The sequence below is a fragment of the Hyaloscypha bicolor genome, assembly GCF_002865645.1.
Source record: "Hyaloscypha bicolor E unplaced genomic scaffold K444scaffold_53, whole genome shotgun sequence".
In the NCBI taxonomy this organism is placed as follows: domain Eukaryota; kingdom Fungi; phylum Ascomycota; class Leotiomycetes; order Helotiales; family Hyaloscyphaceae; genus Hyaloscypha; species Hyaloscypha bicolor.
This window is the reverse complement of record NW_020194555.1, coordinates 1,639,775-1,667,593: the sequence shown is the minus strand read 5'-3', so window position 1 is coordinate 1,667,593 and position 27,819 is coordinate 1,639,775. Positions and strand designations below refer to the sequence as shown.

At 49.0% G+C, this 27,819-nt stretch overlaps 9 protein-coding genes across 9 annotated transcripts; 5 read left to right on the top strand and 4 right to left on the bottom strand.

The window, feature by feature from the left end:
- Nucleotides 1-151: 151 nt before the first annotated feature.
- Nucleotides 152-6,110, bottom strand: K444DRAFT_557567 (vacuolar membrane-associated protein-like protein IML1). The gene is made up of 2 exons (XM_024876788.1): nt 5,483-6,110; nt 152-5,433 (listed from the first exon to the last, which is right to left on the bottom strand). The coding sequence occupies exons 1-2, from the start codon at nt 6,059-6,061 to the stop codon at nt 268-270; spliced, it is 5,745 nt and encodes a 1,914-aa protein (XP_024739392.1). The 5' UTR covers nt 6,062-6,110; the 3' UTR covers nt 152-267.
- A 168-nt stretch (nt 6,111-6,278) lies between these two features.
- On the top strand, nt 6,279-9,758 carry K444DRAFT_525099 (uncharacterized protein; the record flags this gene model as incomplete). Its single annotated transcript, XM_024874414.1, has 2 exons — nt 6,279-6,444; nt 6,496-9,758. 2 exons carry the CDS (start codon nt 6,279-6,281, stop codon nt 9,756-9,758), a joined length of 3,429 nt encoding a protein of 1,142 aa, XP_024739391.1.
- A 180-nt stretch (nt 9,759-9,938) lies between these two features.
- K444DRAFT_557562 (uncharacterized protein) lies at nt 9,939-12,992 on the top strand. Its single transcript, XM_024876787.1, has 3 exons — nt 9,939-10,482; nt 10,536-10,669; nt 10,725-12,992. Exons 1-3 carry the CDS (start codon nt 10,385-10,387, stop codon nt 12,860-12,862), a joined length of 2,370 nt encoding a protein of 789 aa, XP_024739390.1. The 5' UTR covers nt 9,939-10,384; the 3' UTR covers nt 12,863-12,992.
- Nucleotides 12,993-14,308: 1,316 nt separating this feature from the next.
- On the bottom strand, nt 14,309-16,004 carry K444DRAFT_524790 (cytochrome P450; the record flags this gene model as incomplete). Its single annotated transcript, XM_024874381.1, has 4 exons — nt 14,309-14,400; nt 14,453-14,857; nt 14,905-15,766; nt 15,834-16,004. The coding sequence occupies 4 exons, from the start codon at nt 16,002-16,004 to the stop codon at nt 14,309-14,311; spliced, it is 1,530 nt and encodes a 509-aa protein (XP_024739389.1).
- A 947-nt stretch (nt 16,005-16,951) lies between these two features.
- On the top strand, nt 16,952-19,215 carry K444DRAFT_343215 (uncharacterized protein). The gene is made up of 4 exons (XM_024872044.1): nt 16,952-17,047; nt 17,284-17,972; nt 18,029-18,952; nt 19,046-19,215. The coding sequence occupies exons 2-3, from the start codon at nt 17,323-17,325 to the stop codon at nt 18,879-18,881; spliced, it is 1,503 nt and encodes a 500-aa protein (XP_024739388.1). The 5' UTR covers nt 16,952-17,047; nt 17,284-17,322; the 3' UTR covers nt 18,882-18,952; nt 19,046-19,215.
- K444DRAFT_343179 (uncharacterized protein) lies at nt 18,980-20,042 on the bottom strand. Its single transcript, XM_024872042.1, has 3 exons — nt 19,748-20,042; nt 19,515-19,688; nt 18,980-19,462 (listed from the first exon to the last, which is right to left on the bottom strand). Exons 2-3 carry the CDS (start codon nt 19,623-19,625, stop codon nt 19,079-19,081), a joined length of 495 nt encoding a protein of 164 aa, XP_024739387.1. The 5' UTR covers nt 19,626-19,688; nt 19,748-20,042; the 3' UTR covers nt 18,980-19,078.
- On the bottom strand, nt 19,566-20,308 carry K444DRAFT_343204 (uncharacterized protein). The gene is made up of 2 exons (XM_024872043.1): nt 19,748-20,308; nt 19,566-19,688 (listed from the first exon to the last, which is right to left on the bottom strand). Exon 1 carries the CDS (start codon nt 20,214-20,216, stop codon nt 19,776-19,778), a length of 441 nt encoding a protein of 146 aa, XP_024739386.1. The 5' UTR covers nt 20,217-20,308; the 3' UTR covers nt 19,566-19,688; nt 19,748-19,775.
- Nucleotides 20,309-22,295: 1,987 nt separating this feature from the next.
- Nucleotides 22,296-23,242, top strand: K444DRAFT_523851 (uncharacterized protein; the record flags this gene model as incomplete). Its single annotated transcript, XM_024874320.1, has 3 exons — nt 22,296-22,791; nt 22,885-23,102; nt 23,150-23,242. The coding sequence occupies 3 exons, from the start codon at nt 22,296-22,298 to the stop codon at nt 23,240-23,242; spliced, it is 807 nt and encodes a 268-aa protein (XP_024739385.1).
- Nucleotides 23,243-26,235: 2,993 nt separating this feature from the next.
- Nucleotides 26,236-27,486, top strand: K444DRAFT_585652 (uncharacterized protein; the record flags this gene model as incomplete). Its single annotated transcript, XM_024877938.1, has 4 exons — nt 26,236-26,464; nt 26,557-26,721; nt 26,772-26,879; nt 26,960-27,486. The coding sequence occupies 4 exons, from the start codon at nt 26,236-26,238 to the stop codon at nt 27,484-27,486; spliced, it is 1,029 nt and encodes a 342-aa protein (XP_024739384.1).
- Between the last annotated feature and the right edge of the window lie 333 nt (nt 27,487-27,819).

Genomic DNA, 27,819 nt, shown 5'->3' with positions numbered 1-27,819 from the left:
TAACCCCACAACCGTTGATGAATTGCCACTCCACGAGGTGTCGAGAGGATCTAAAATGCCGCTATTTCCTGTTTCGGGAATCCGGGGCGAGAAGTTGACGGCTGTTTGGGTTCAGGATTCACTGCTCACGAGCTGCGGTAGGAACGACTGTAGTCTTTGAAAAGATCTGGTTCCGCATGATATATACATACAATACAAAATTCCACCCGGGTATACCCATTCCGCGCTCTCACTCTACAAAACGCCATCCCAGAACACCCCATCACCCTATGCCCCCTTCTCACCATCCGCAACAGTCCCCCTCGGGCTCTCCCCGCCCCCAGACACGCCCGCACTCCCGCCAATCTGCACACTCTGTCTCCTGGCGAGGTGAGGCATCAGACTCCCAACCCCTGGAACATTACTCAGTCGCATCGGACTCGGACTCGTGTCCCTCGCCAGCACGTTGGGCGGCAGACCCAGGGTCGGGATATTCGAGTCCAGCAAGCTGCCCACATAGGCACTCCTCCAATTCGGGGGCGTCGCGCTGGGCGGTGTCGCTTTCTCGAACACTTCTTTGTAGAAGGCTTCCAGCGAGGACTCGTTCCTGCAGAAGGCTTCGAGCTCGTTCTTGATTGATTCGGGTGTGATGGCGTTGGCGATTTTGGATCCAGGTAGGCCGGACCCTAGAACGTCTGACGTGGCTCGTAGGATGGGGGAGTTGGAGAGCTGGTTAGTGGTTGCGTAGATGGTTGTTGTTGGACGAAGGAGGGGGGAGTTGAGGGGGCTGGCCTTGTCGGACAGGGCGTGGTTGTAGATGGCGGAAGGTATGCGGTTGTTCCGCTCGCTGTGATCGGGCCTGACGAACTTATCGATGTCTCTTATTACCGCTGTTCGGTTGTTGTAGAGTCTATTGGCGAGGAGGAGGAAGTTGCCTTCGTCGGTGATTTGGGCAAGGACCACGCCGGAGCGGTGGATGTATTGGGTGTATTTGAAGTCTGGGCGACCCCACGAGTATGTAACGTCCACATTGCTGGGGAAGTTCTTCGCTGCTTCGATGTCCAAGACAAAGTTAAATTTCTTCATGATTGCTTTTTGGTAGTAGTGTCGACTTGCTGGACTGGACTGAACCTGAGGCCCGAACGAATTCGCATCGAAATATGTTCTTGGTTGCTGCTCTGGAGGCTGGCAAGCCAACTCGATTGTGTATGGGCTTCTGAATGGGTGAACAGTGGTAATAGAGCATGCTTCACCGATGGGAGCCTCGACAAGCCGGAGACCATAACGTTCTGCCGTCAGCGCCCAAGATTCTATAGTATCTTCGATTAGCTTTGCAGTAACATTCATCCAGTCAATCCTTATGTGATAGCAGTTATCCGGATTGTGCAGGCGATCATAATGGAGGTTAATCCGCTCGGGTCGATATGACCGTTTGCGATGGTCAACGTCGTATTTCATGACCTTGCTCAAAGCAACCTTTGGTCTCTTTCCTCCAGTTGTTGTTGGGGTGGCTGTACCGCCAGAATCGGAGGAGATCTCGTCATGATTCGAACTTGATCTCGACCTTTCGGGCCTGGGAGGATCCTTCATTATACTTTCCGACATTGGTGTAGATGGAACTGAAGTATCTCTTCGTTTCGTAGCGAACCATCCGCTCCTAGTTTCAGGACGCTGCTTTGCAAATTCTCCTGTGACCTGATAAAAATATTGCCCATCTCTGAAAGGATGACGCTTCTCGACATGGACAAATATCCCCATGCCTTTCTCTTTCTCTTTTCCGTTCTCCTTCTCCTTGTTCTTCTGCGGGTCATCCGTGGCCATTAGCATGTTGCCAAGCTCAACAGCCTCTTCTCGAGTGTCAATATCTTCGAAATTCTCAATAAGCCAAGTCGTCATGTCTGACCCGATGAAACAGTTGTAATGAAGCCGGAAATGCCAACGTCGATTCTGCATTCGAACCCCTCCTCTTTCCACTGAGGACTGAATGGCTTCCGCAAGGGAAGCAGTATCGAGGTTTGCTTTTCGGAAGCGTTCTGGTTCTAAAAGGAAGCCTCGTCTTGGGCCTGCGTCGCCGGTTTCCAATAGGGGTAAAGTTTCAAGCTCTGCTGTGACAACAATGGAGGGATCTTCTGTCTTATAGACAATGTCGAGTGGATTGAGATCTTTTGTCTTCCGGGAAGCACGAGTCTGAAACCGTTTCTCTGATGCAGTGACAACCCTGTGTCGTTGCCACATTTGAGTAAGCTTCTTGATTCCTTCAAGTCGGATTTCCTCCTCGTTGTCTTCCCCCTGGCGTCTTTGAGATTGTGTTGGTCGCTCTACCGGTATCAAAACGAAGCGTGCACGCCAGAAGCGAAGGCCTTCCGACATCTTTTCATCAAATCCAGCAATAAAAGCATCCACATAATTCCAATTGTAGTCATCTCTGGGCTTTCCAAGAATAATTTGACGAGACTCGTATTGTCCAGCCAATGTTGTGCGGATGGCAGGATTGTATACAGCCGGAACAACAGCGCCAGGGCTGGTAACTGTCGGGGCAGTAGGTTTTCTGATAAACATATTTACTTCAATTTCGGTTTCGTTGACACAAGACAGCTGATGTATAGTATTCCCCATTGACATGAACACACTGGATCCAACATCGGTTTTGGCATCTCGGTCGAATACATTGGCAATCTTCAGAGACTTTTGGCCAAAGGCTTCGGCAACAGCAGGCCCAACCACAATTTGAAATCCTTGTGACAGACGGAGGCTTATAAGATCCCGTAGGAACTCCTCTTTAGATCTTGGAACTTCACTCAGTTCATCATCCACATTCTGAAAGATCTTGTATGGCTTTTGTTGGTATTCTGTATCGAGCTGATGCTTGGTAGGAAAGAATTCGGTGGTCAAGGGGACGGAGGCTGGGCAGCACAATGACTTCCATTTCATCGTATTCGCAAGTATTGGTCGTGGAAATACGTGTTGCCATCGTCTATATTGGCTGGGTCCAAGGGTGTCATTTACTGATGGGTTCGAGGGATTCAAGACGCTCAACCAAGGCGACAGAGCAGTAGTTGGGGATAGTGTGGCAGGAAGTTCAGGAACAGACCCCGCAAGGAGTTTTGAATGATATAACTTCTCATCTTGACGCAGGGAATGTAGAGGATGTGCACCATCTCCATTATGTTGTCTGTCGGTTATTTCGTAGACGGAACCAAGAACCGACCGGCTTTTGAATTGATTTGTCGAGTCCAGGGATTGAAGTGCGCTCTTGATGGTCATAGGCCGAGCAGATGAATTCTTCTCGGTGTCTGATGTGTCGGTGGAGTTTTTGGCCTCTGGAGGTGTTTCCACTCTCATCTTCAACTTTTCGCTTTGTGAGGAGGATGGTCTTTCAAGTGCCTGTGAAGTTGTAGGGGTCAGGAAGTGATTTGTTACCGAACCTGTACCATTTTTGGAATCGGGTCCCTTATTTAGGGATGTTGGCTTTGCTGCACTTGCATGTTCAGTTTGAATTTCTGCTGTGGCAGCTTTTGGTGCTGTGATGTCAAAGCCATGCTTGCCCAGACTAATTTGACGGCCGAGTTTCGGGGGCCTGCCGGTTGACGAGCGTGGACTCGCAGTCATGCTGCCGATCACACTGTCCTTTCGTGACTTTGGCGTCTCGTCTGTATTCTTATTTTCTTGCCTACTTCGCCCTGAAGAACCAGACAAGAAAATGGCGCCCTTCAGCGCTGCCAAATCATCATTGAAAGACGTGCCAAATACCTTCGGGTCTTCAGCAAGGACTTTCCTGGCGGCCTCCTCGCTGCCAGTCTTGAAGGGTCTTTTCCCTTCGCTGTTCAATCGAATGCCAGGATGGTCTTCTAGCAGCTCCGATCTGGTGGTATCAAAGGTATCTAACGCATGATAGAACCTTTTGTCGTCTTGTGTGGAATTTCGATCCACCAACACTTTCGAAGGACCATTCACGAATTCAGACAGGCTGCCAAACACCCTCCGTCGTTGTAAAATCTCGGGAGGTTCTCCGCTATTCTTCTTCTCATTTGGCACATCGCGGGACATCTGGGGAAATAGTGCATCGTGTTGTAAAGGGGTCACAGCAATCTCAGTCATGACATTGTCAATAACGCTTGCCATCTCCATCTCATACATCTTACATCGAACTGGAAAATCAGGTGCTCGTTTGGCAGCCATTCGTCGGAAAGGCTTGTCAGAGATCTTTGTGGAAGGGTTCGCCAGACGGAGTTCTTGCGAGGCTCCAGTCCAGAAAGACACATCAATCCAGTGAGGAATGGCGTATGACCATTCACTGGGTGGAGTGGTCGCTGCAAAGGATCCAGAGCGAAGGGACCGTTCCGGTTGTGAAGCCTTCGTTGGTGATAGCGAATCGTTCAGGGACGAGAAGCTGCTGCCAAAGATAGGTGCATTCTGCCGGGGCGTATTATCTTCGCTACGAAGTGACTTGTAATTGACGGCTTCATGGAAAGCAGCAAATTGAGGATTTCGATAGCGGAAGAGTGGTACTGAATGGAGCGGCATCTTTGGCAAGCAGACAAGATCAATGCCAATTCCATTGCCAATGAGAATTTCCGTCGTCATTCTCAAAGTCTCATAATCGACCTCGAAAAGGCCAGGACTGGGAGTGATAACCACGATCGATATGCCCGTCCTCATGAGATCTCGGTCAATATAGTCGTGCGCGAACTGAGAAGATGCAAGGTTAATTGCCTCAAGCACATTACCATACATGGCAAGAGATGGTTCAGCTTCGATCCTGGTCCCGAGAGCGCCTCTCATGTTGTTCTGCGGAGGCGCTTGAGATGTAGCACCGATAGTGTCAATGCGATGGAGGGATATATCTTTGCGGAAGAATTTGAATTCGCGCTTGAGCTGATAGAGGATCGTGGTCCAGGATCCGCTGGCCATTTCACTAACTACCACTCGGTAGAAATCCTTGTACGGTTTCTTATTGCCGTCTGCTTGAATTCCCGTATGATATGAGCTATCATGAGTACTGGTTGCCAGTTCCGACGCGAGTCCCGTGTCATATTCTACTCTTGTGAAAAGTACAATACTAACGAGATGTTTCGCCTTGAGGGACGCCCATTTTTTAAAAAGCGCTGGCAGGAAGCCATTGACGACCTTATTAAACATAATCTCGCCAGACCCCTCAGAGTCAAAGTCCCACATCTCCCTTGACATCTGAATGAAGAGAATGTATCGAGCAGACTCGCTCCGAAAGATCGGTTTTGTGTTTGTTGAGAAGAAGGCAGATTGCACCTTGCGGCCGTTGACGTAGACAGCTGTCACTTGAGCCTTGATCGTTCCCATGAAGAGGATCTTTTGGCCTTTGAAAACTGTTTTATTGCCCAGGTCCCCAACGGCCAATCTCCACATATCTGATCTCGCAAGATATTCATCTTTGAAGGACATCTCGACGTGAGAGGCAGAATTGGTCTCGGGGTCAATCTAAGAGAGTTATCAGTTAGAGTCATGAAGGTCGAGTAGGTAGACAAACCGTGGTGATAAGCACATTAGAGCGATGCTTGAGGCAGAATAAGTCGGCAATGTGCTTTGCCACAGAGACTTCAAGTATTGGCTGTCTTGCCTTCATCTCTTTCGACATGTCCTTAGCAATGAATAGGTACCGCTTTCCAAGATCAACATCATGCTTCGAATGGCTGTCATTGACGGGTCCAGGGCTGCGTGGATTGGAACTGCTTCGTTCACGTTGCATAGCAGTCGCCAGAGCATCCACCTCCTTCTTGGGCGCCTGAGCCTTCTCCTGAAAATCCCTGGTGACAGATTCCGTCTTCAAAGCCACGATAGCCAGGAGCTCTCCAGCCTTAACGACAGGAAACAAGTCAAGGTTTATGACAACCTCTTCTTTAGAGAACCCTTCATCATGATTCCATAAAACACAGACCCTCTCTACCGGCGGCTTTATAGGAACTGGATCGTGCTGAACAGTCCCGGATTCTGATGCCGCGGTCAGAGGACGACTCTTGGGCTTGAAGTCGGAGCTGCCATTGCTGACTTGGCGCAGGTGCGAAGGCTGGTTCCCACGGCGTGGGGTCAATGGCGGGACAGCAGCCATTGAACCAAGGACCCCGGTGGGCGGTCGAAGATATATCAAGTCATGACGATGAGGACGTGAAGGAGATACAAGGAGTGAGCTGTGGGAGCTCACAGTAGCAACCTCACCGCCCGGCAGAATCGGGGAAATCGAAAATATTCTTCCGAGGCTGAACTGGAAAAGTTTACCAATCCTTTACCAAGAATGACCTAGAGAATACCAACTGGAATCCTAGAAAATGGGTAAACGACCTGCCGAGGAAGTCGTAGATGGCAACCAGGCCTATCTCAAACGCCAGAAGATCACAGCCTCAGTGAACGCAGCCCCAGCAGACGAGGTCTGCTCTGCAAGACAGCTGCGAAAGCTACTTGCATTTGATCAAAATGCAGCTCGGTCAAAGCATGGTAAGTTCTACTTCGGGGCAGAAATAGAAATTTAATTGACAAACATACTAGGAATACAAACGCTCAAGAAGTTCTTGGACAGTTTTGCGGACCCAGAAGATGCCAATGCCCATCGAACATCCATCCTTCGAGAATACCTCGAATCGCAAAACTCCACCAATGATGAAGACAAGGCAGAATTGTTCTTGCCCGATATAACACAAACTTGGAGTTTTGCTTCGCAGTCAAACGATGACAGCTTACTGTCCGCAGTCCCTGCTGTACTTGCGCTGCTGTTCCGAACTATCTCTACAATCTTCGAGTTCACTGAATATGGAATGAAACTGGGTCGTACGCTGCTCCTCAAACGGCAACAAGAATTGATAGCCCGAGGTCTCACAGCAAACAAGAGCAAGGAATTTGTGATTTCTCCCGTGCTGCGACTGCTCAAGGAGCTATCGATTTTTGATGGTGGGGTTTTCGCAAAGCAGGTATTCCGCAGGAGAGATCAAACATTCAAAGGCCTGGCCCGCAACTTAGGCCTCCGATATGCTAGTAACGGCGTAGAGGACCCAAGGAAGCCGTCGGTGCGAACAAATGCCCTTCGACTTGTACTCTCCGCAATAAAATTTCTGCCAGCAGAGGCCAAACGGGAACTTTTGAATCAAAGAGACATCGTCTCAGCTTTGACGAAAGATATTAGAGATGATCCCCCGTTCATGGTTCGCGATATCCTCGAAACTCTGAAAATCCATGTGCTCTTGGATACAAAACTACCTCGAGATGCGAAGGTTAAACTTGTTAATGCCAGCTCCCTAGGACGCATTGCCATGCTGTACCGATATGATCAACCAGATAACGATCCAACTACCGTGAAGAAGGCTGTTGATGAAGTGGCTCACGAATTCCTGGTATTAGCCTGCACGTCACCCGACGTAGGTCTGATGAGCCGTCAGTCTGGTTTCTATCCCCGAGGTATCGATCCTGATGATATTCACGGTGTTGACTCCGATGAATCGTTTATTGATTTAGGTCTCGACAGCATCGAGTGGATGGACAAGTATACTGAAAAAGTCCCTGTTCGGAACACCATTTTGTCCGATTTTATCCAAAATCTGCGACCTTGGTCGAGTTCAAAACAAAGCGAGCTTCTTCTGTCTATCTTAAAATCTGCTCCGGAGCTATTTGCGGATTATTATTTTGGCAAAAAAGATTTCTCGTTCGATCCCAAGCTCACCTCCACGTGGATGGGATATTCAGCGTTTATATTTTCTTCTCTACAACTCCCTCTCCCCGAGTACTTTGGCCATCAGGAACGATATGCCAGACTCCCACCACCACCCGCTGTGGTATTGGAAAGCATTCTTCCTCAACCCTTGAGCCAGAAAGTCTTGACTCGCTGCCTAACTCAACCTCACAACAGCTTGGTCACGTTCTTCGCCATCAGAATCCTCTCTATTGCTATGAGCAAGCTGGCTAAAGCCTTGGAGATGTATCAGGGGGCAGCGAATGGGTCTGGTTCCTCGCTGTGGACCCAAGCAGCAAATAGATTGGCCGACGAATTCTGTAAAAGGTGCCCCCCCATTAAGGAGGTGATCATCGCCTACCGAAGGATGATAAGTACGGATCTCATGCAGAGGGAAGCGGTTACCAAGCTGCTGGTGCTATACTTTGAAGTCGTCCCTCGAATTGCCCTGGATGCTAAATTCGGCGTCTCCGCAGCGTTGGCCGACTGTTTGAAAGCTATGGATGATACCACCCTGGGCCCACAGGATCGAGTCCTCCGGGCCATGGAGTTAGAGAATGTTTTTAGATTCGCTCAATTCTCCCCAGGAATGCGCTGGTTTGGCAAAGCAGACGGCCTCTCGGTTTCACCTTTTATGGCAATGCTGAAGCTGTCTGCCGAGGCTCCGGCAGACCTTCCACTTCTTAAACTCAAATCAGTCCTTCTCTCGGTGGTCGAGGAGAACCAAATCCTACAGAATCAGACTACTATCTCCGCATTAGATACGTTCATCCTGAGATTACGGGAGCTCGACGACAGTGCCCATTCATCCGCGACCTACACTTTTCTCGATGACTGTGTCTCACGATGTGCCGCAAAGCCTGTCAAGTATATCTTTGCTCTGGAAGAAATCTGCGCCGAGATTCACAAATCCGAGGGAATACAGTCAGCGGTGAGCTTGCTATCATTGGCAATTATTGAGCAATGGCCATTCATGGTCAAATCGGCGCAGGATGTGGCATTGAAGGAGACAGCCACATTTATTGCTCGATATTTGGCAGCCTCGATAAAGATCCACGAAGATAAGAGAGTCATCAAGAATTTGATACAGAAACTTGCCGCGGAGACCCCCGAAAACTCAGCTGCAAGGCACACGCTTGACCAAACTCGAAAACTCGTTGACAGCATTGAGGTTCCAGACGCTAAAAAGATTCCCCTTCGCTTTACAGCGAAGCCCGAGACCAACACCATATCCGAAATCGAGAAATCGAAAATCTTGAGTAGCCTAAATCCAGAATCCGGAAATGAGGTGGAAGACCACAATGCGCTGACCAAATGGACAACGAAGGAAGTCGACGAGATTATTGAGGGCGGCTATGCAACCTCGCTGATCACGCTTCTGTCTTCCAATATTCTGAGCATCAGAAAGGAAGCCGCGACAAACATTTCGAAATTTGCTGCAAAGTTGAAGGAATCATCATTCGATGAGAAGGACCAGATCTGGTTGCTCCTTTCCGAATTAGTCGAAACGGCAAAGCAAGTCATTGATCAAGAGCCGCTGTCAACCTTTATCTCCGCCTTCGCTTCACACGCCCTGTCAGTTCTCAACGATCCGTTGCATTGCATGTACCCGAAGATCAACAAGTTTCTCACCTCGGGCCCGATCTGGCCGCTAGACAAGATTCCTCTGATGTTCAAGATTCTCGATGAGTCTCCTAGTTTGGACGACGCACATTACATGGAGATGGGCTGGCTTTTGGCATATATGCACGTTGGCCTTCGCACGCAAGCTGACATGACCATCTACCGTAAGCGGCACGTCTTCGAAAAGCTCTTTTCAATCTACAATAGCACATATCTTGCGCCCGGTTTGCGGGACAAGATCCTCAAAATTATATTCAGAGCCATGTCAATTGAAGGTGGGAGTACGACGCTGATTACCAGGTTCAGTGCCATGACTTGGCTGCAGGCACAGGTGTCTTTAGGAGCCGGTATACCCCTCAAAGTCCTCATGGAAACTATGCTCGAGTCGTGTGATCAGCAACGGGTCAGGAATTGGAGTAAGGGTGCAAGTTTGGGGGCAATTAAAGTAGATACTTTGAGATTCTAGACCTGTAGATATCGATAGCAACAGTTGATACCCCAAAATGAACAGTGCATATCACAACCTTAACTTAGTTAAAAGCCATGGGTGACCTTGAATGGAGGCAGGAGAATCAATATTCCGAGGATTTTGGCGCTAAGCTACTTTAGCGAAGGCACTTGATCGGTCACATCGAAAAGACGTTCACGACGACCTGTTACCAACAAAGCCCCAACTTCGACTAGGGAACCAATTTCAGCGAAAGATATACAATCAAGTACTCCCTGCGATCTATCTACCCTTTATTTCTCACCGATACCACCCTTAATACCGGTCCTGACAGCTACCTGCCATCTCCTCGCCAAGGTCATCGCACACGCAAGACCTTTGCGCCTTGCGCTCAGCCTGTCAACAACAGACGATAGCCGTGCTTGAAGGCCTTGTCCTAATTTTAGGGTCTAGCTCTGTTCCTCTAATTCACCTTAATCTACCGCAATCTACGTCCATCGGCAAGACCTCAAGCTTGCGTTCCCTCTTGACCTCTCTCCGATCTATCGCACTGTCAAGTTCACAAACTCTACCACGTCCGCACAGTTCAAGCAGCTCATGAGTCTTCGGCACCACGCAAGGCAGACTCTATCGTGCCAACAATCATGGCGATAAGATACACTCCGGAAGAGCTGAAACACCTTCGAGATTCGCCGTTGGTTGTGAAGCCTCCAGGCCTTCCTCCCGTAGAGCAATGGATGGGGTAAGACAGATGGGCTCTGGAGACGATTGAGGATCCTCATTGACACGTTCCAGACCACCTACAGACACAACTCGTAACGCGACCAAACCAACTACTGACAGAGCAAAGAATCATGACTCTAACGCTCTTCTAGATCAGCCAAGCAGACGTCCTGGTGCTGAGCGTCATATGTCACGAAACAGTGCCAGTAAGGCATCCAATTGGCATATTTAGATGTTCTATTGCTAACCTTAGTGCTGCAGATCCAGAAGACATCATCCTCGGACCCCCCAAGACCTCCTTTATGTCAGCTACCTCTATTCGAAATTCTGGCAAAACATTCGACTCTTTAGACCGGTCAGCACTCGCACGCGATGCTGATTCCAGAGATCGATATAACTTCAGAGGCAAGCCTAGCGAAGGAGACGCTGAGAAGGCTCGAGAAGGTAGAAATAATACCTTGCGTCCAAAACGAGCTGAGGATCAAGACAGTGATGGGTGGAGCACTGTCAAACCCAGAAAGAGCTTTGGTACTGAGGGCGCCGAGCGTTTTAATGGTCGCATGGGAGTTGATAGACATAGGGATGACCGAAGGTTCAAGGACCGGGAAGAGCGCGATTTGAAGGACAGGCCGAGAGGTTTTGAGACATTCTCCCGAGACAAGGATGGAGACCAGGACCAGGACAGAGATGCCCGACGCAATGGCACAGGCCGTGGCCGGAACGAGCCATCATGGTTCAAGGACAGAGAGAACACGGATGGTCCTCCAGGCCCGAGAGATCGCAACAGCAACGGCGATAGATTTTCTGACCGCAAGGGGGGATGGAGAGACAAGGAGCGCGATGATAGGGGTGACAGGGGTGATCGTGGTGACAGAAGATGGGATAGAGATAGAGACCAACGGCAAGAGCGCGAGCCAGAATGGATGGATGAGCCAGCCGAGGACAAACCCCAAAGTCACACCCAAGAAGACTTTCAGAAGTGGAGGGAGCAGCAGCACAAAAGGGACAACGCCGGCAAGACACCTGCCGAGGATATAGCCAAGCCAGATGCCGGTGCTTCTTTCTTCGGGCTTGACAAGAAGGTTGAAACGCCCTTGGAAATCTTAGAAACGGGGCCCGACAAGTTCCTGAGCAAGTGGGGGGCACCAAAGGAGGAGGCTGGTCAAGATCTGGGATCAGAGTCGCTGGAAGGTACTGCACGGTCTAAGACTATGGGGAAATCCTCTAGATTTACATCTTTCTTCGCTCCCAAAGAAGATCCACCGCGCCGACAGACGGAGCCTCCAACTCCGATGCCGCAACCACAAGGGGGCCCCGGTGCATTATTTGGAGGTATGCAGAACAACCAAAACAACCCGCCGGATAGGGACGAAAAGAAAGCTTTCCAGGAGCTGCTGTTGAAATTACACTCCACCCAGCCCTCCAACTCAGGTTCAACACCCCCTGCAAACATATCACAGCAGCCCAAACCAACAGTCCTGGAAATGCAGCCAAGCAACCCTATTATCTCTCCAGAGCCGTTTCAGCAATATCGGACGGCACGCCAAGATGATAATCGATCAGCTACTCGCAATTCAGGACAAAACCTCCATGAGTTGTTAGCTCAGCGCCAGATAGCTGGTAGCCAGCCGACCATTCGACCGGATCAAATGGTACAAGATTTAATTGGACAACGTCAGAATGCGGCCAGTCAAGCTTCATCTCGACCTGATCAACCACCCAGTCGCAATGCCAATGCAGAATTCCTCATGGGTCTCATGAATGATGTCAAGCTTGCTCCCGAACCTCAAAGAACAGAGCAAGTCCTCTTGAGAATGCCTCACAAGCCGTCAGTCGATCGCCAAATGCAACAACAAATGATTGAGCGAGAACAAGACATGCAAAGAGAAGCGGCTCAACGAGAGCGCAGTGCTTCGCAGCGCCGACCCCAGCCTCCACCTGGCTTCTTCGATGAAGCTGCCTACCAACGTGGTCCATTGCACGAAAGACAAGGTGGCAATCCTCCTCAGCCAACACAGATCCTTCAGCGACCGACCGGACCACCTCCAGGTCTGGACCTGGGTTGGGATCGCCAAGGTCAACTCCCACCTCAACACCGTCTTGCTCAGAACATCGCCCCTCCTCCGGGCTTGGCAAACGGCCCGAATCGTGGCATGCCCATGCCTCAACAAATGTTCCCTCCAATCCCGATGGGCAATTTCCCACCCCAAGATGTCATGTCTGGACCTCCACGTAACGTGCAAATGCAACCACCTCCAGGATTCTACAATGCTGGTCCGCCAGGATTTCCACAAGGATTTATGCCGCCGGGAATGTTTCCAGGACCCGAAGGTATGGCGTTTGGTGCACCGTTTGATGGAAGAGGACCGCCTCCTCAGGGTGCTTTCAGAAGACAATAGAGGCAGGATATCATGATAGTGTTTGTGTAACCATACGATATTAAATCACGGCAATGGGCGACTGCTTAAGTAGGCGAGCGATGAATTACATGTATCCCTGCCATACTAATTCTCCAGAGCTATGAACGTGATCATTTCAGTGTAAAATATCCCGGTCTGTTTTATTTTGAATGCCTAGCACCAGTTGGGGGTCGGCAAACCTCCCACTTTTGTTCCAAAATGACCTTCAAGTGTTCGGGACATTGTTCCCCGCAAACCCCACACTCCTTCCCCCCCGTTTCCCCAAATAGGATATTGATCTGACAGAATGGCATACGAAGGGCAGTTCTACCACCTCATCCGTAGGCAAGCTCAGTGGATGTTAAAGATAGACGTTGTCGGTATTTGACGGCTCTGTCCGTATCCCTTTTTTTGCGCTTGAATTGTTCCGTTTCTTGTTTATAATCTCTCTCTCCTCGCATTCACCGTTTCTTACATCTATTCCAATTTCTCATCCTCTCAAACCGTCATCATGAGTTTCCTCCATCCGAAGTCAGCCAGGGAGACCGCCTCACCGAACCAAGCAACGGATATCGAGCAATTTTCTGACCCAACAGCAACTAACTACTTGCTCCCGCAAGCGGGAAAATGAGAATTCTTGACCCCCCCCAGATGTTCAGCAGTTCATCGCGGCCAATCCACCCGCAGCACTGCAAACTCGCCTTAACCTCGGAATGAACGCATCTGAAGAACGGTATCTCCTCCTCTTTCACAACACGCCACTCTACAACCTGCGCTCTATCTTCCCCAAAGGCCTGCTGCCGATTCATCCCCTTGAGGAGGATGGAGCACACTTATAGGCTGCGGAAACCCAAGAGTATTCGTATGAATTTGCGTACAAGGACTTCATGGGCGAGCAGTCCTGCAAAAGAACCTCACACAAGGATTGGGTTGCTCCGCTGGGCTTAGAGGTCGCTGGTGAAGAGAGCAACTACGGAGCGGTACACACCTTTTGAGACGTGAATTCCGGCATGGTCTGATACGTGTTCTTGTTGCCACCGCTAACTAGAAATCCATATGGCTGGCTTGAAGTTGCCTGGCTCGCGCAATCCCGATCTGCATTGGAACCCGCAATGTTGCAACTTTCAAAAAGCTTAGTGCTCAGCAATCCGCAAGCAAGGCAGCTTGGAAGAATGAAAACATGCAGCAACTTGAAACTTGCCACAGGATGGAGAACAGAATTTGAGAGATATCGCCAATGAATGGCTTCACGTGGAAACCCAGGAGAGGATGTTGCACTGCAGGTGGGAAGATTTGTATTTCCAGGTCGATCTGAACAGACTGGCAAATGACATCATTTTATACACCCAAGCCAATGGCAAAATATATCACCTTAGCTTGCTCCTTCTTACACGTTTCTGTCTTGTGTGTTGATGGATTCTTGAGTTTACCGTCGCTAGTGTCACTTCAACCTCCCATGTTTTTTCTCCTCGTGACTCTCACCGGCATCCCATCGGCTGGTTTTGCAGTAGCCTTCATCTGCTGATATGCTCTATGGCCTGTTCAAAGATCAACAACGCTTGACTAAGTAATGTTAGACGTGAAACTCACCGAACATCCCCCTCCTCCCATCCAACATCTCACCCGGCTTCTCTCTCCCCAAAGCACGGTCCCATTCCTCGTACTCAGCCTTGATATCAAAGTCTCTGAGCGTCATCGCCATGATGACTTTCATATTCAGCATTGCCAATTCCTGTCCAATGCAATTACGAGGACCTTTTTGGAAGGGCCGCCAAGCATCTTTCGTCACTTCTTGGAAGTTGTGAGGAGGTGGGAGGAATCGCTCGGGAATGAAGTCGTCGGGTTGAGGCCAAAGGTCAGCTCGACGTTGAATTGTGTGGACATTGGGCCAAAGCATGGTGTTTTTCGTGGGATATTCAACACCGTCAACAGTTAGTGTAAATTGGCTACTCCCATCCCGGGATCCGTTCGCTGGTGGGAAGAGACGAAGTGTCTCTGAAGTATGTCAGTGAATAAATCGTGCTGTACTCAAGTTTCCATACCTTTAATGACTGCAGTGGTATATGGCAGATCATTGAGCAGCCTCGGGCTTCCCTTGATGGCTGTTGCAGTCGACGAGGAAGTTCCGAAAACGCCGTCATGCTCTTTTCGGACTTTGGCTAAAGCCGCGGGATGGAGATTCAACATGTGGTATATGAAACAAAGAGTGCTGCTCGTGGTATCGTGACCGGCAAATAGGAAAGTTTTCATCTGATCGATGCATACCTGTTCAAACTCTTCACTGCCGATTGAATGTGCAGACATTTCCCCATCACTTTCGTCTGAAAGGAGATATGTGTCGATGGCCAAGTCAATCGCTGGTCTCCTGGATGGTTTGACCTTCATTTCTCCAGCTCTGGTGTGCCGTAGAGCCAAGCGCTCTCGAATCACCTTTCTGATATAGTTATTCATTTTTCGTGCATGATACCACTGTGCAAAAGCTCGGACTAGATTTAAGTTGAATATAGGATGAATGAATTTTGAGTTGGGTGTCCAATATACTGCACTTTTGAAAGCTCCCACTAGCTCATTGTCAGTGGTTTGCGAGTTGAGGTCGTGATCCAATACGATGTGGCCCATGATGTCTATTGTCAAGTTGGCAAGCAGATCATCGATTGGTGTGACCTTCTTGGACTCTGATAAGTCAGCGAGTATGCCGAGGAATATCTGGGTATCGTCTACAATGCTCGGAACAAGCGTCGTAAGGTGACTCGGGGCAAATCCAGGGTTGAAAAGAGTTCGGGCTCGTCTCCACTCAGCACCTTCAGTCAGAATCATGCTTTTCATCCCCGTAATGTGGCCTATAAACTTCGGGTACACCCAAAATTTTGGCAGCGAGCTCTGGCTAACTTGCATTGCAATTCCCTATTGTGAAGTCAGGATACGCTCCCAAACATAGCAGATCCTCCTTTCTGTGTCTGCGCTACCATACCGGATCGTTGATAACCAGCTGTCTTTGAGAAAGGAATGGCCAATTGTCAAGGATATACATAGAACCAAGTTGATGTTTCCGATAGAGCAAAGTCATCGTTGCCATTGGGTGAGTATCCATTGGACTGTGCTTGAATAGAGATGCTGTCGCAGGTATGGATCCAAACCACATGCTGAAGGGAGGCGCTTTGAGAGGTCCATGCTGACGCAAAGGTCACTGATGATATTCCACAATTTGAACTGAAGAGGACTCACAAGCTTACTATATGCAAGTCTATACTTGACGATGCTGACAATCCAGGAGAGCACAAGTACGAGCAGAATGGCGAGGACGGAGGCTGTCCATAAGCGGGGTGGGTCATCCATTGTTGTTACTGGGGATTGTTCTCGAGACTATCAAAAGGTATAAAAATGTTCGTGGTCCAATTTTAAAGCGTTCAAGGACACAAATTCGCGAACATCTCGATGAGTTGAGGACGTCAAAGAACGATGGAGATGGTGAGAGGTTGGCGGTGGACTGTGTCGTCTTCGCGTGCTGAATACCCCTCTCAGCCACGGTATCGCGGTTTCTTGGTGACTTGTGGGCCAGAAGGTTGATTGAATTGCTACGGAAGGAAGCCTCTTCTTGCCCTCTGGATGACTTCCATTGGAAAGCGACAGTCCTCGCTTGAATCCTCCTCACGTGACCAGTGTGCTACCTCAATCTTGAACATACGAAGGCGCAAAAGTAAACAACTCCTGAAACTTAGAGTTGTAATCAGTTACTGTAAAGATCATGGAAAGAGGTACTCTTTGACCACTCTTTGTCAACTGTTTCAGAGACCCTGGTACCACCAGGTACCGTTCCCTGATCCCCACAATGTGCAGGGAACAATTTCCAGGATCAATCGCCCTACTGAGGCCACGGAAATTCCAGGGTCTCTATTGGAGCTGTCGTATCTTGAAGCCTGCAACGGCATCGGACAGTTGTATATTACTCCGTAAACTTCCCGTGCCGATAAAGTCGGTCCTTCCTGGCAATCAGCATTCATTCTCAACCGCAAGGGATTTGAATTGGGCATAGAAAAGAACTCTTCCCGCGAAAACACCACTGTCCATCTAGAATCTTCACATTCAATTTCACCAGATGGTAGACGGAAAGAAAGTTCCCGCGCACAAACGACGAAGCGCTCCAAGAGTGAGGACTGGCTGCAAGACATGTAAGAAAACGAGAGAGCTTTCAATAAAGTGACTTGGCTGACCAAAATCTAGGCAAGTATGTGTACCAAAGCAAATTTTACTTCCTTTGACTACTGTTTCTTTAAAGATTTAACCATGTCTGTAGAACTCGGAGAGTAACCAACCTATTTCTTTGTCCTACACCTCGAGCTCCTTACCTCACCGCGTCGGGAGGATGCTTCATGCTCCCGGCTCCCTCCCCATAAAGAAACATGATGGTAATTCGTTGGTAGGTGAAATGTGATGAAGCGAAACCCCAGTGTGCACGCTGTATGTGTGCCGGCTACGAGTGCGAATGGCTACTACCCCGGCGAGGGAAGACCGTACTCCTGCCCAAGCCTAATGAGTCTAGCAGTACACAACAAGCAGTGTTCACCCACTTTCCAAGAACGGGCGTCTATATCCAACCTTCCTCCAGCCCTCATTTTGACACCGAAATCGAGCGCCAGCATTTCATGATCTTTCAAACGAGGACTGCGCCGGAGCTCACAGGTTATTTTGATTCTAGTGTCTGGAATCGGAAAGTCCTCCAAGCATGCCATGACCAAGAATATGCTCGGCATGCCGTCGTTGCTCTAGGTGCGGTGTGGAAAGCGCAGGACATCAGGCAAACACCACCAACTGGATTTCCGCTCGGCCCTGGAGGTAGTCAGGAAGCGAAGGCTCTTTACGCATTTGCATTGAAAGAATACGGCAGAGCCATTCGACTTATGAGAGATATCCCAAAACAACAAGATCCAGATCGTCTGAGGAACACGCTCATGTCTTCGCTGCTCACCACATGTTTTGAAAGTTACATAGGAAATCAAGAACTTGCTCTCTCGCAAGCGGAACTTGGAGTGAATGTCCTTCTCGGATGGAGAAATGAATGTCAAGAAGCACCGGTCGATGATTGGACGAGAATAAAAAGGCTCGAGCACAAGTGAGGATTCAGTTGTACCAACTGCCGTCCGTCTTTTCTCAGGCTAACATTTGCAGGTCAACATTCATTGATGATGACATTGTGGGAGTATTTGTAAGAATGGACTTCCAAGTGATGACCTTCAAGGATAGACGCAGAGCAAAATACAGAACCAAAGCATTCCCGAAGATTCCCGCCCTCTTCACCTCAATCAATGAGGCTAGACTATACTGGGATTTGGTCATCAGGCGCGTGTTCCTCTGGTACCCAGCAGCACATCCAACCGGCTCCGTTATGCTCAAATACGCAGATGTGAACTGCAATTCAATCACAAAAGGAACTACCCCCGCCCAGAAGGCGATCGAGGAACTGAACGACTTCCAGAAAGTGACGAAAGACTGGTATCAAGCTTTCCTTCCTATCTTTGAACAGACCAGAAGCTGTCCTGGAACCAAGGATCATTTGGCTGCAAGCACGCTGATGCTTCGATATCTTCCATCGCGTTTTAAAGGGTCCTCCGGAACCCGAGATTACCACCGTGTGGTCAAGCTGGCTCGTGAAATACTGGAGACGGATGGTCGAAGTGCTGCCCCCGGCAAGGTAGTCTTCACTTTTGAAACCACGATGGTCATTGGTCTTCTTGTGGTTGCCACCAGATGTCCAGAGCTTGATGTTTGTCGACAGGCAATCGCCCTGCTTTCGAAGCATCCCAGACGAGAAGGATTGTTGGATAGCATGATGGTGGTTAAGATTGTAACGTGGATGTTGGATCAAGAGGAGGAGGAAGTTGTTGATGGACTTATCCCGAAGTCTTCGAGGTTGCGGATTGTGAGGAACGATTTCGATTTGAAAGAGAGGAAGGCTGTGCTTCACTGCTCGAAAGGAGAGGGGAATGATAAACCACTTCCTCCGGTTACATTATGGTGGTAGAGAGGATTTTTTGGATTTGGAAGTGATGATCTCGACATTTATTGAGTGATATCAACCAACTGCTATCAGAGGTATCTCACACCATTTCTCCATTCTGTGTCAGAAGTTGCATGTCCAAACTTATTCCCAGACCCACTTTGCACGACTAAAACGTCAATCGTTAGTACCCTCAAGCGGAACAAGATCCAAAATACAGCCTACCAGAATCCGCACTTGACGTCTCGTCTCTCCTTATTCCCACTCCACTGCTCGAAACATTCTTTATGTATGTTCTGGCCACATTTCCGTCGGCACCAAACAGCACTATCGGGACCGTCGAAGGCCTCGTAGCAAATATAGCATTCCTCAGTCAACGACTTTCTGATGGCAGCCGCCCGAGCAGGGCGGTGGGCATGTCGGCGGACAGGGACAGCTACCTCCAGGACAGGCGGTGGAGGTCGTACAGGAGCTGGTGGTTGCGCTTGAGCTGCCACTGCGTTGACTGCGCCCTCTGCAGCGACCTCAAGTCGAAGATGGCGTTCTCGTGGAGGTAGGTGATTGTTATCTTCCTCAACGGGAGCGTTTTGAGGTACTGGATGTTGCTGTTTGTTTCAGTAGCACGTCGTCAAATGGGAGATTCTGATGATCACTTACAGGGACAATTCGTTCTTGGCGAGCAGGTAAATAAGCTAGCATTTGATCTATGTATTCTTGAAGTGCTTGTATTTGGGCCCTTTCCCCATCAATCCCCGCCATTTCGTCCATTAGGCGCTGGTATGCATCGAGATTCGCTCTCCGAGCAGGCAGAGGCAGCTGCCGTGCTTGAGGCTAGAACAGTAAATCAGCATCGAGTGAAAGTACTGAAACACCCGTGAATAGGGACTTACATCGTCTCTTGGTTGTCGAGGACGTTCTTCATTTACCACCGGCACGGATGCTGCTTCTCGACCGTTCCTCAGTGATGAAGCTGTTGATCGTCCGAAACCACTTGAGATAGACAGTGTTGATTTGTGATCCGCGGTGCCATCTTGGGCAGAGAGTAAGCTCAGCGAGGATTCGTAGGCAGTTTTTTATTCGATCGCCCAGGCCATTTGCGATAATATCCTCGCTCGAGAGGATGGAGAGAACGCGGTCCGAGTCGGACTTTGATTTGTTTTCGATGAAAGTCTGGCCGCATCGAGCGCCTTTCTTCGTGGTTCCGGTACACTTGAAATTCTCCCTGAGGGGATAACAGTCAAGAAGGAGGCGTGGGTCCCAGAATGTTGTCGGCGGCGGCATCTTGATATGCCGTTGATCTTTTGTCTCTTCTGATGTCGGGTGGATAGTAATGAAAAGCAATACCTTGAGTCTGTTCATTGCATCTTATATTAGAGCTATTCAGCTCAACACCAGCCCTGCTCGCTAGACAAGTCCTTTGTTCTAAGGGGGGTGTGCTGCCTCACATCCTGCCTGCCAAACCCAGAGACTTCAAGAACCTCAAAGAAGTCGAACATGGCCCTGTGACTCAGCGATGTGTTACTTGACAACTATTCATGGAATGATCAAAAGCCTTGCAAACATGTCACGAAAGTGTGGTGTTGGGCAAACACAACTAAACGCTTGGTGATCGGTAAAGGCCGAAAAATACCAACATTCGAGTAAGAGTAAGGAAAACGCATCAAAATAGAAGCACACATGCAAAGATCCCGAGAATAATCCATCATATCCACCATGTTAAGGCGTATTCGGCCACGGTTGAATCCTGAAATGCATATTTTGAATCGCGCATCCACTGAGAGACTTGTGGCTCAGAGACATTCTCACACTGGCAGTTCATCATTGTCCTTGAAACATTCCGTAATATTATAGGAAGATTGAAGAATTCCAGCCTGTTAGACGTCTGTATGGAACATGAAAGCTTTGCTTGCCCTCCCAAATGTGCCCAGTAGACTTTCTATTTAGTCACGTGACTTTGAACATTGTCTCAACCTTTGGCGATCTTCATTCGAACAAACCCACGTTGCCTTGCGGGACATCTTGCTCTTGAATCTTCTGTCGCTTGGAGCACTACTCTCAGAAGAAGATTGATCCATGGTGGAGTGAACGAATAAATGAGTCACGTGATAGACTTTCTCCGTCCACCATAGAAAGCACTACCTCTCTAGATACTGCGAATTGATGTTGTTTCTATAACCGAGTGTAAAAATACGAAACTGGAGCGACTGGACTCGGTATTGCCTGCTACGGCATACTTGACAAGCTCAAAATTAGGATTCGGTCTAAACTCGAGATGGCCCGTTTTCCGAGAGGTGAGCTCGCGGTGGGCCATCAAGTGGCGGCCAGTGACCACGTATGAAAGCTCGGTATAGCTAATAGCTTGCAAACTTTGGTGAGGGAGAAGGTATTGAAGACATGTTTTGAGAGAGTCTGGGAAGGGAGAAGAGATTTAGAGAGACGTGATTTTAGCCCGGTCACGTTTGGCAGAATAAAGCGGTGAGAGTACTCTATTCTTCGCATCGACGCCGACCTCGTCCCTTGACATCCTATCCAACGATAACGTCAATAATAAAATAGATGGCTGCTTCAAGTGAAGCAAGCACACCAGCTCCGGACGGCCATCGTGGAGATGCACTCGCAGAAACACCTCTCCTCGATGATGGTCGACCCCGAATCAATGGATCCGTCGGAGAGGACCAAGAGTCAATACTGAAACGTGCCAAACCATTAACCAGCATTGTTCTTTACTTCATGACTATACACTTTCTTTTGGCATTTTGCGACATGATCTTAGTTGCACCATTAATGAGGCTCTATGAAAATTCTCTTTGCCTTTCTTACTTCGATTTTCCCGCTGGTGGAGTCGACGAGTCTTTCTGCAAGACTGAGGAGATTCAACGTTCCTTGGCAACTCTTAGAGGATGGAAGTCGACGTTTGATACAATCCCTGGTACTGAGAGCTTGGTTCGACGTTGTGGGTGGGTGCTAATGAGACCCCAGTTCTACTTGTCGCTGTTCCAATCGGACGACTTGGCGATCATCATGGTCGCCGGAAAATTATGGCTTTGGCCCTGGTAGGAGTTGCTGGTTCTCTCTGCGAGGTATTCATAGTTTGTAAGTGCGAATTTCCTGAATGTTCCAGGAAGGTTTTGGTCATTCAGGGATCGGGATTTGTTGCTGACACCTCCTAGGTGCATTTCCCAAGATATTTCCCCTGCGACTGGTGTGGCTCTCCTCGGCAATTCTCTTGTGTGGAGGAGGCTTGAATTCTGCTTCTGCGTTCATGTGGGCCATGGCATCAGAATTAGTTCCTACAGAGAGACGGTAATGAGTTCAAAGCATGTCGATCACGGGAAGCTCTATGCTGACGCCAGCTGTTTCAGGAGTCATGCATTCTACTACATTTTCTCTGCATTTTATGTAGCAGAGCTTGTTGCATCATTTACAGCTTCTATCACCATGGATATTTCACCTTGGATTCCGTGTGGTCTGTCAATGGCGTCTGTGTTTCTGTGTCTAATGCTTCTCGCAATTGGACCAGATCCTAGAAAGTCCCCTGACAGCTCATTTTCAGCCAATCCCCCACAGTCAATTCAAGAAGAAAATATTTCTTTATTAGATCAGGATCCGAAGACCTCGCCCAAGTCTGAATTAGTAAATGGCGTCTTCGCCGCCTTGTCGGACCGGAACACCATGCTTCTCGTTCCCGTTTTCCTCGTGAACATTTTCAGATACGCAATGCTCAGTCTTTTGATACAATACGCTTCTGTTCGATTCGGACTCAAGATATCAACGGGTGCGACCTTCTATACAGAGACAGCTCTGATCAATATTATTTTGTTCTTGTTTCTGGTACCTCGATCGACTGCATATATTCGTCTGGCATACAACGTCAGACCAGAGACAATTGACCTTGTTCTCGTCCGCACAAGCGTCGCGCTCTTAGCATTGGGCTGTCTTGCCATTGGACTTTCTCAGAGTAGCACATTCCTTCCGATTGGCAAGTAGCTCATCCCTGCCATGTGAGCTTCTGCTAATCTCCTCGTAGGTGTCTTCATCTTCGCTGCGGGGTTCGGTAGCAGAGTGTCTGCTCTCTCGCTAGTTTCTTATTGGATTTCCAATGATGCAAAAGCAACCTTATACGCAGCAATCGTTGTACTCGAAAGCTTGGGGCATGCGGTTGGCGACCCCGCAATTCAACTGATTTTTGCTGGCTGTCTGGGTTTACCTCCATTTTGGCGGGCTATGCCCTTTTTCGTTGCAGCTGTGAGTTTAAAACCTCTCAGCCGGGTTTGAATTGCTAACATAGGAAGGGATTCTATGCTCTTGCGACGCTGTCTTCAAGCTTCGTCAAGCTAGACCAAGGAATGGAGCATCAAGAGGAGCCGCTCTTGGGTAACGACTGAGCCAAGTATTACAGCATATATTACTAGCTTGATGGACTAACACAACATTTTTTACCAATGCAGACAGCAGGGCTAGGTTGCTAAATTCCTGCTTGGAACTTCGATCCTCTTTATGCCTCACTTGACAAGCCAGGCAGGAGACACACAGCACTTGCCTTCGCCAGCACACTGTAGTTCTAGGGCTCCCATTGTTCCTCACGGGCAGTAAGATTGCACTAAGCGGCGAGTACCCTGTTCATCTGCAGCTTGGCAAATTACATTGATTGGGCATGGTGAGATGCGAGAGCCCAAAGGTCATCTCCTGGTACGAATACGAGGACCGCAGCAGGAGAAGAATTAACAACAAAACGGACATGAAACTGTGCCCATCTCTCATATATTACCAGCTCTCTAATTGGCTCAACATCAAAGTGGGAATAGTACTTTGTGATCCGCAACCATTCTGCTGGATAGTGCACCCACGGTGCGGGGAGGCTTAGACGGCCGCAAGGGTCTAAATTGGAGAGGCTTGTGCAGCTTTGAATGGTTTTTTTGGGTGTATAAGAGGACAGAAGCCCCTGCTCTGTTTGTTATTTTTAATGCTTTGCAAATCATCCACAGATCACATCTCAAATCGTCTACTGCACCTCGATTCTCTTCATCAACAAAGCCCAAAATTGCTGAAAGCCACTTCACGATATTTTTCAGAACTCTTCTTCCTCTACAAGTGGTGGCTCTCGTTTGCCTTACCACATCTACTACCACCCCCGCCAGAAGCAGTCCAGCAGTACGGTCTGCAGCGACCTCTCTAGCAAAAACCTATCCTCAAACATAACCTCTAGCCTTCTTGAGGCTCGCGAATCCAACACTTATATCTTCTACAACGGCAACGGCCACCTCAATCCGGCCAACACCAACACCGTAGTAATTTAGATAAAATTGCATCCGGCCCACAAATCAACGCTGGCGCAGTAGACGCTAATTGGCAGCAGGCAGGCAACGCGCCGTGGGCTTCTTCTGCACTTTCGGCAACGGCGGGGCCGTCTCGGACAATGAACACAGAATCGCTGTACAATGGCAAATCAAGAGTGTATGCGACCAATGGGTCGCTAGGACGGTATTCTTCACTGATTCAAACTCTGCAATTAGGTACATGGACGCTCCATTCACTACGGACTGTTGCCAGGAGACAACACTGCCGTCGATAAACCTCGCGTTAAAGAATCTTCATCTCGATGTTAACAACGATCTGCCTCGCATCTGCTAGAGACGGACTGCGCGTCTATGAATTAGTCTTGGGACTTCTGTCATCTAGTCACCCTTCCCTTCAGAGTCAACAATTCGCCGTCAACAATAAACGTTCTATTGTATCTGTGGTGGGACACCTTCCCACCTTCTCCAGACTTCTTCTACTCGATGAGAGGGTAGACTTTCGATGGTGGGTACAGAATGAAGTCGTACTCGGTTTTCGGAGCGCGGGTGCATTGTTTGAGATAGTTTTGCTCTTGCGCTTTGGCGGTGGTGGGGAGAAGCCTCGTCATAATTTGTGTGCTCGGATATATATGCAAGAGGTTTAAGGGTTTCTGATATGGGATATCTGATTGTGATTTCACTACAGTAGGGAGGGCAAGAGCTCCCTGTAATTACAGCACGAGCTCTCTGACAAAGCATCTGCCATGCGTTTGAGGATTGTCAGGAGCATCCGTCGTTGACTGAATGCGGTCAGAACAGGCGTGGCCTGGAAGACATTTCCAAGATATGGCTTGCGCCATGCAGCGCCAAGCAGCCATAAATTGCGGGGGCTACAGTTGGGAGTTTCCCTGCACATTTTTTGGCCTCAATTCCACAGACAAATGATTGTAAAGTGCGCACTGAAGCAGAATATTGAGAGAATTAAGTGAAGTATGGTAAATTAGCAAAAGACAATAGAATTCCCGATGCTTATGAAGCTGACTTTGAAGCTCCTTGATAATGGGCTACATTTTGTGGCGTCAGGGGCCGCTTTTAGGGCGCACACCTCACCCGAACATCAACGCAGCCAAGAGATCTCATAAAAGCTTCTCTAGATCAAGCTACACTTCTCCAAAACACTTCACCCCATGGCATCAAGCCTTTCTGATGGTTCAGTGGATGCCACGCGTCCCACTTGCCAGCGGAGCAGAACCCCAAAGCAGAAAGTTGAATCGCGGCTTGCATTGCAAATCGCAAATCCGGCATTCCCGCACCAGTCCCATTTGACTTCTTGTCATCCTTGATTTGGGATTGGTTGGTATGAGGACCGGACTCTTTTGCACACATTATTTCAGGCTGCCTGAAGTAGGACCGGAGACCCAATTGCTTCTATCGAGCGATCAAAGCCAGAGTAAAGAGCCGGATCGCTGGTGCCCATCTTAGACTGGATGATATCAGTCAAAGTTGTTTGGCGGAACTATCCTTCCTTCTTACATGCACTGTCATTCCAATTCCACATTTGTAGTTTCCACCAGCCAATCTCCAATCTAGAATCCCGCAATTCCAACAAGCTCCCCAGACTGCCATCAGCGCTTAGTGCTCTACCCCGCCTCAAGTCCCCTGTACATCTATTTCTCCTTCCTCATTCTCTCCTCACCCAAAGCAACCCCGATGTTTACAATACCCACCGAACTATGACCGAAACAAGTGCGAATATTAGGGAATGGAAGGCAAAAACGTCGGTCTTGTTCCCAAAGGAGATGATCCCGTTCCCCAGATAAGCATGAGCAAGGGCTTCTCCACATGGAGACAAGGGTAGAGGTCGGGGTGGACACTTAGTGGGCGTCTGACAAAATGGATGAGTGAAAAAGCGGTTGTCGGTCTTAAATCTGTCAGCCTAGGGCCTCTCCAGTGGGAGCGATGCGAGCTATTGATATCTGTATTGTGCCTCGCTGATCTTCGGTCTTTCTTCACTTCTGTTTCTCCTTCTTTTCAGCTCCGCACACACCATTTTTGTTGAATTTCCTACAAAATCCCACTATAAATTGGCACAAAACGTCAGTATGGATGCTTTCACACCCGCTCAGACTACGGAGCTCGTCTCCCGTATTGGTGCGAAGAAGGCTCGGATGAGGATCGATAAGATGTTCATCAACTCTTTCATGGGGGGAGCATTGATTTCATTTGGCTGTGCTCTCGCCCTCTCCACTAACACCGCTCCATGGTTCCAAACCAATGCTCCCGGGCTCATCCGTACAATCGGAGCGATGGTCTTCCCAGTCGGTTTGATCAGTAAGTTAGCCAGAAGCAGATCGTTTAATTTCCTGGAATATCTCCAGGATAGCCTCCTAACATCTTGGTACTGACTCTCCGTTCTTGGATAGTGGTGGTCCTGACAGGAGCGGATCTGTTCACAAGTTATTGCATGTATTCTGTTGTTGCTCTGCTTCACCGTCGATGTAGCTTCTTAGATCTGCTGAAGACATTGTTTGTCAGCTTCTTTGGGAACCTGGCAGGTGCTCTGTTCTTCATGGCAGTTCTCACAGGATGTACGATTCCTACCCCTCTCCATCGCAGGCACAATGCTGACGGTTCGCAGATGGCGGCACATTCGAGACTGGCGCATATAAAGATGAAGCTCTCGCGTTCGCAAAAGCTAAATGCGTTACTCCTGAGTGGCACCAGATCTTCTTAAAGGGCATTCTGTGTATGTATACTTCTCGCGTCACCTAAGCATAACTCAACCTACGAAACCTCCTTCGTCACTTGCTGACCCCTCTCGCCCAGGTAACTGGCTCGTCTGCATGGCCGTCTTCCTCGCCCTCTCCTCCCGCGAAATAATCTCCAAAATCGTTTCCATCTGGTTCCCAGTAATGTGTTTCGTCGGCCTCGGAACAGATCACGTAATCGCAAACATGTACTTCATTCCCCTAGCTATATTCCTAGGGGCCCCCAAACCCCTGACCGTCAGTTACTACATCTGGAAATCCATGATCCCCTCCCTGCTTGGCAACTTCGTCGGCGGCGGGCTCTTCACCGGCGTAGTCTACTGGTATCTCTTCCTCGCTGGGCAAGAAGTCGAGATCCACTTCGATACCATGCCGTTAGACACGGCGGTCTACGAGCAAGGAGGCCCTCTCGAACACCAGATTACCGCCACGGGTGCTGGCACCGGATATTCGTCAAGGGAGGACAAGGGCAATGGGGCTGATACCCTCCCACACTCGGGGAATCAAGGTGTGAGTGGTTTTGCCAAGGATTTTCATGCGAGGCATTTCAAGAAGAGCAATTCGGCGAGCGAGAGTTCTGCCTAAGTTGAGTCTTGTGTCTTTTTCCGGGCCGCGGAAATTGGGGATTGGGGATTGCTGGATTTGTGGAAGGGAGAGGGCGTGCCTTGGTTGGGAAATTGGGCGACGGTAGGGGTGGTGCTGGTGTGGTGTTTCAGTTTGGGAATGAAATTTGGTATGCTTTGGATTGGGGAGTCACGATTACATTTCATTTTCATGCTTACTATTCAAAACATGAGAAACCATGAGAAGTATTCCAAATCCACGTCACGACGATCACGTTTCCTGAAAACCAGTTTGCTTTGCAGAAGTTCGTATTTTGGGTTGCACAGCTAGTTAGAAGATTCGTTACGGTGCATT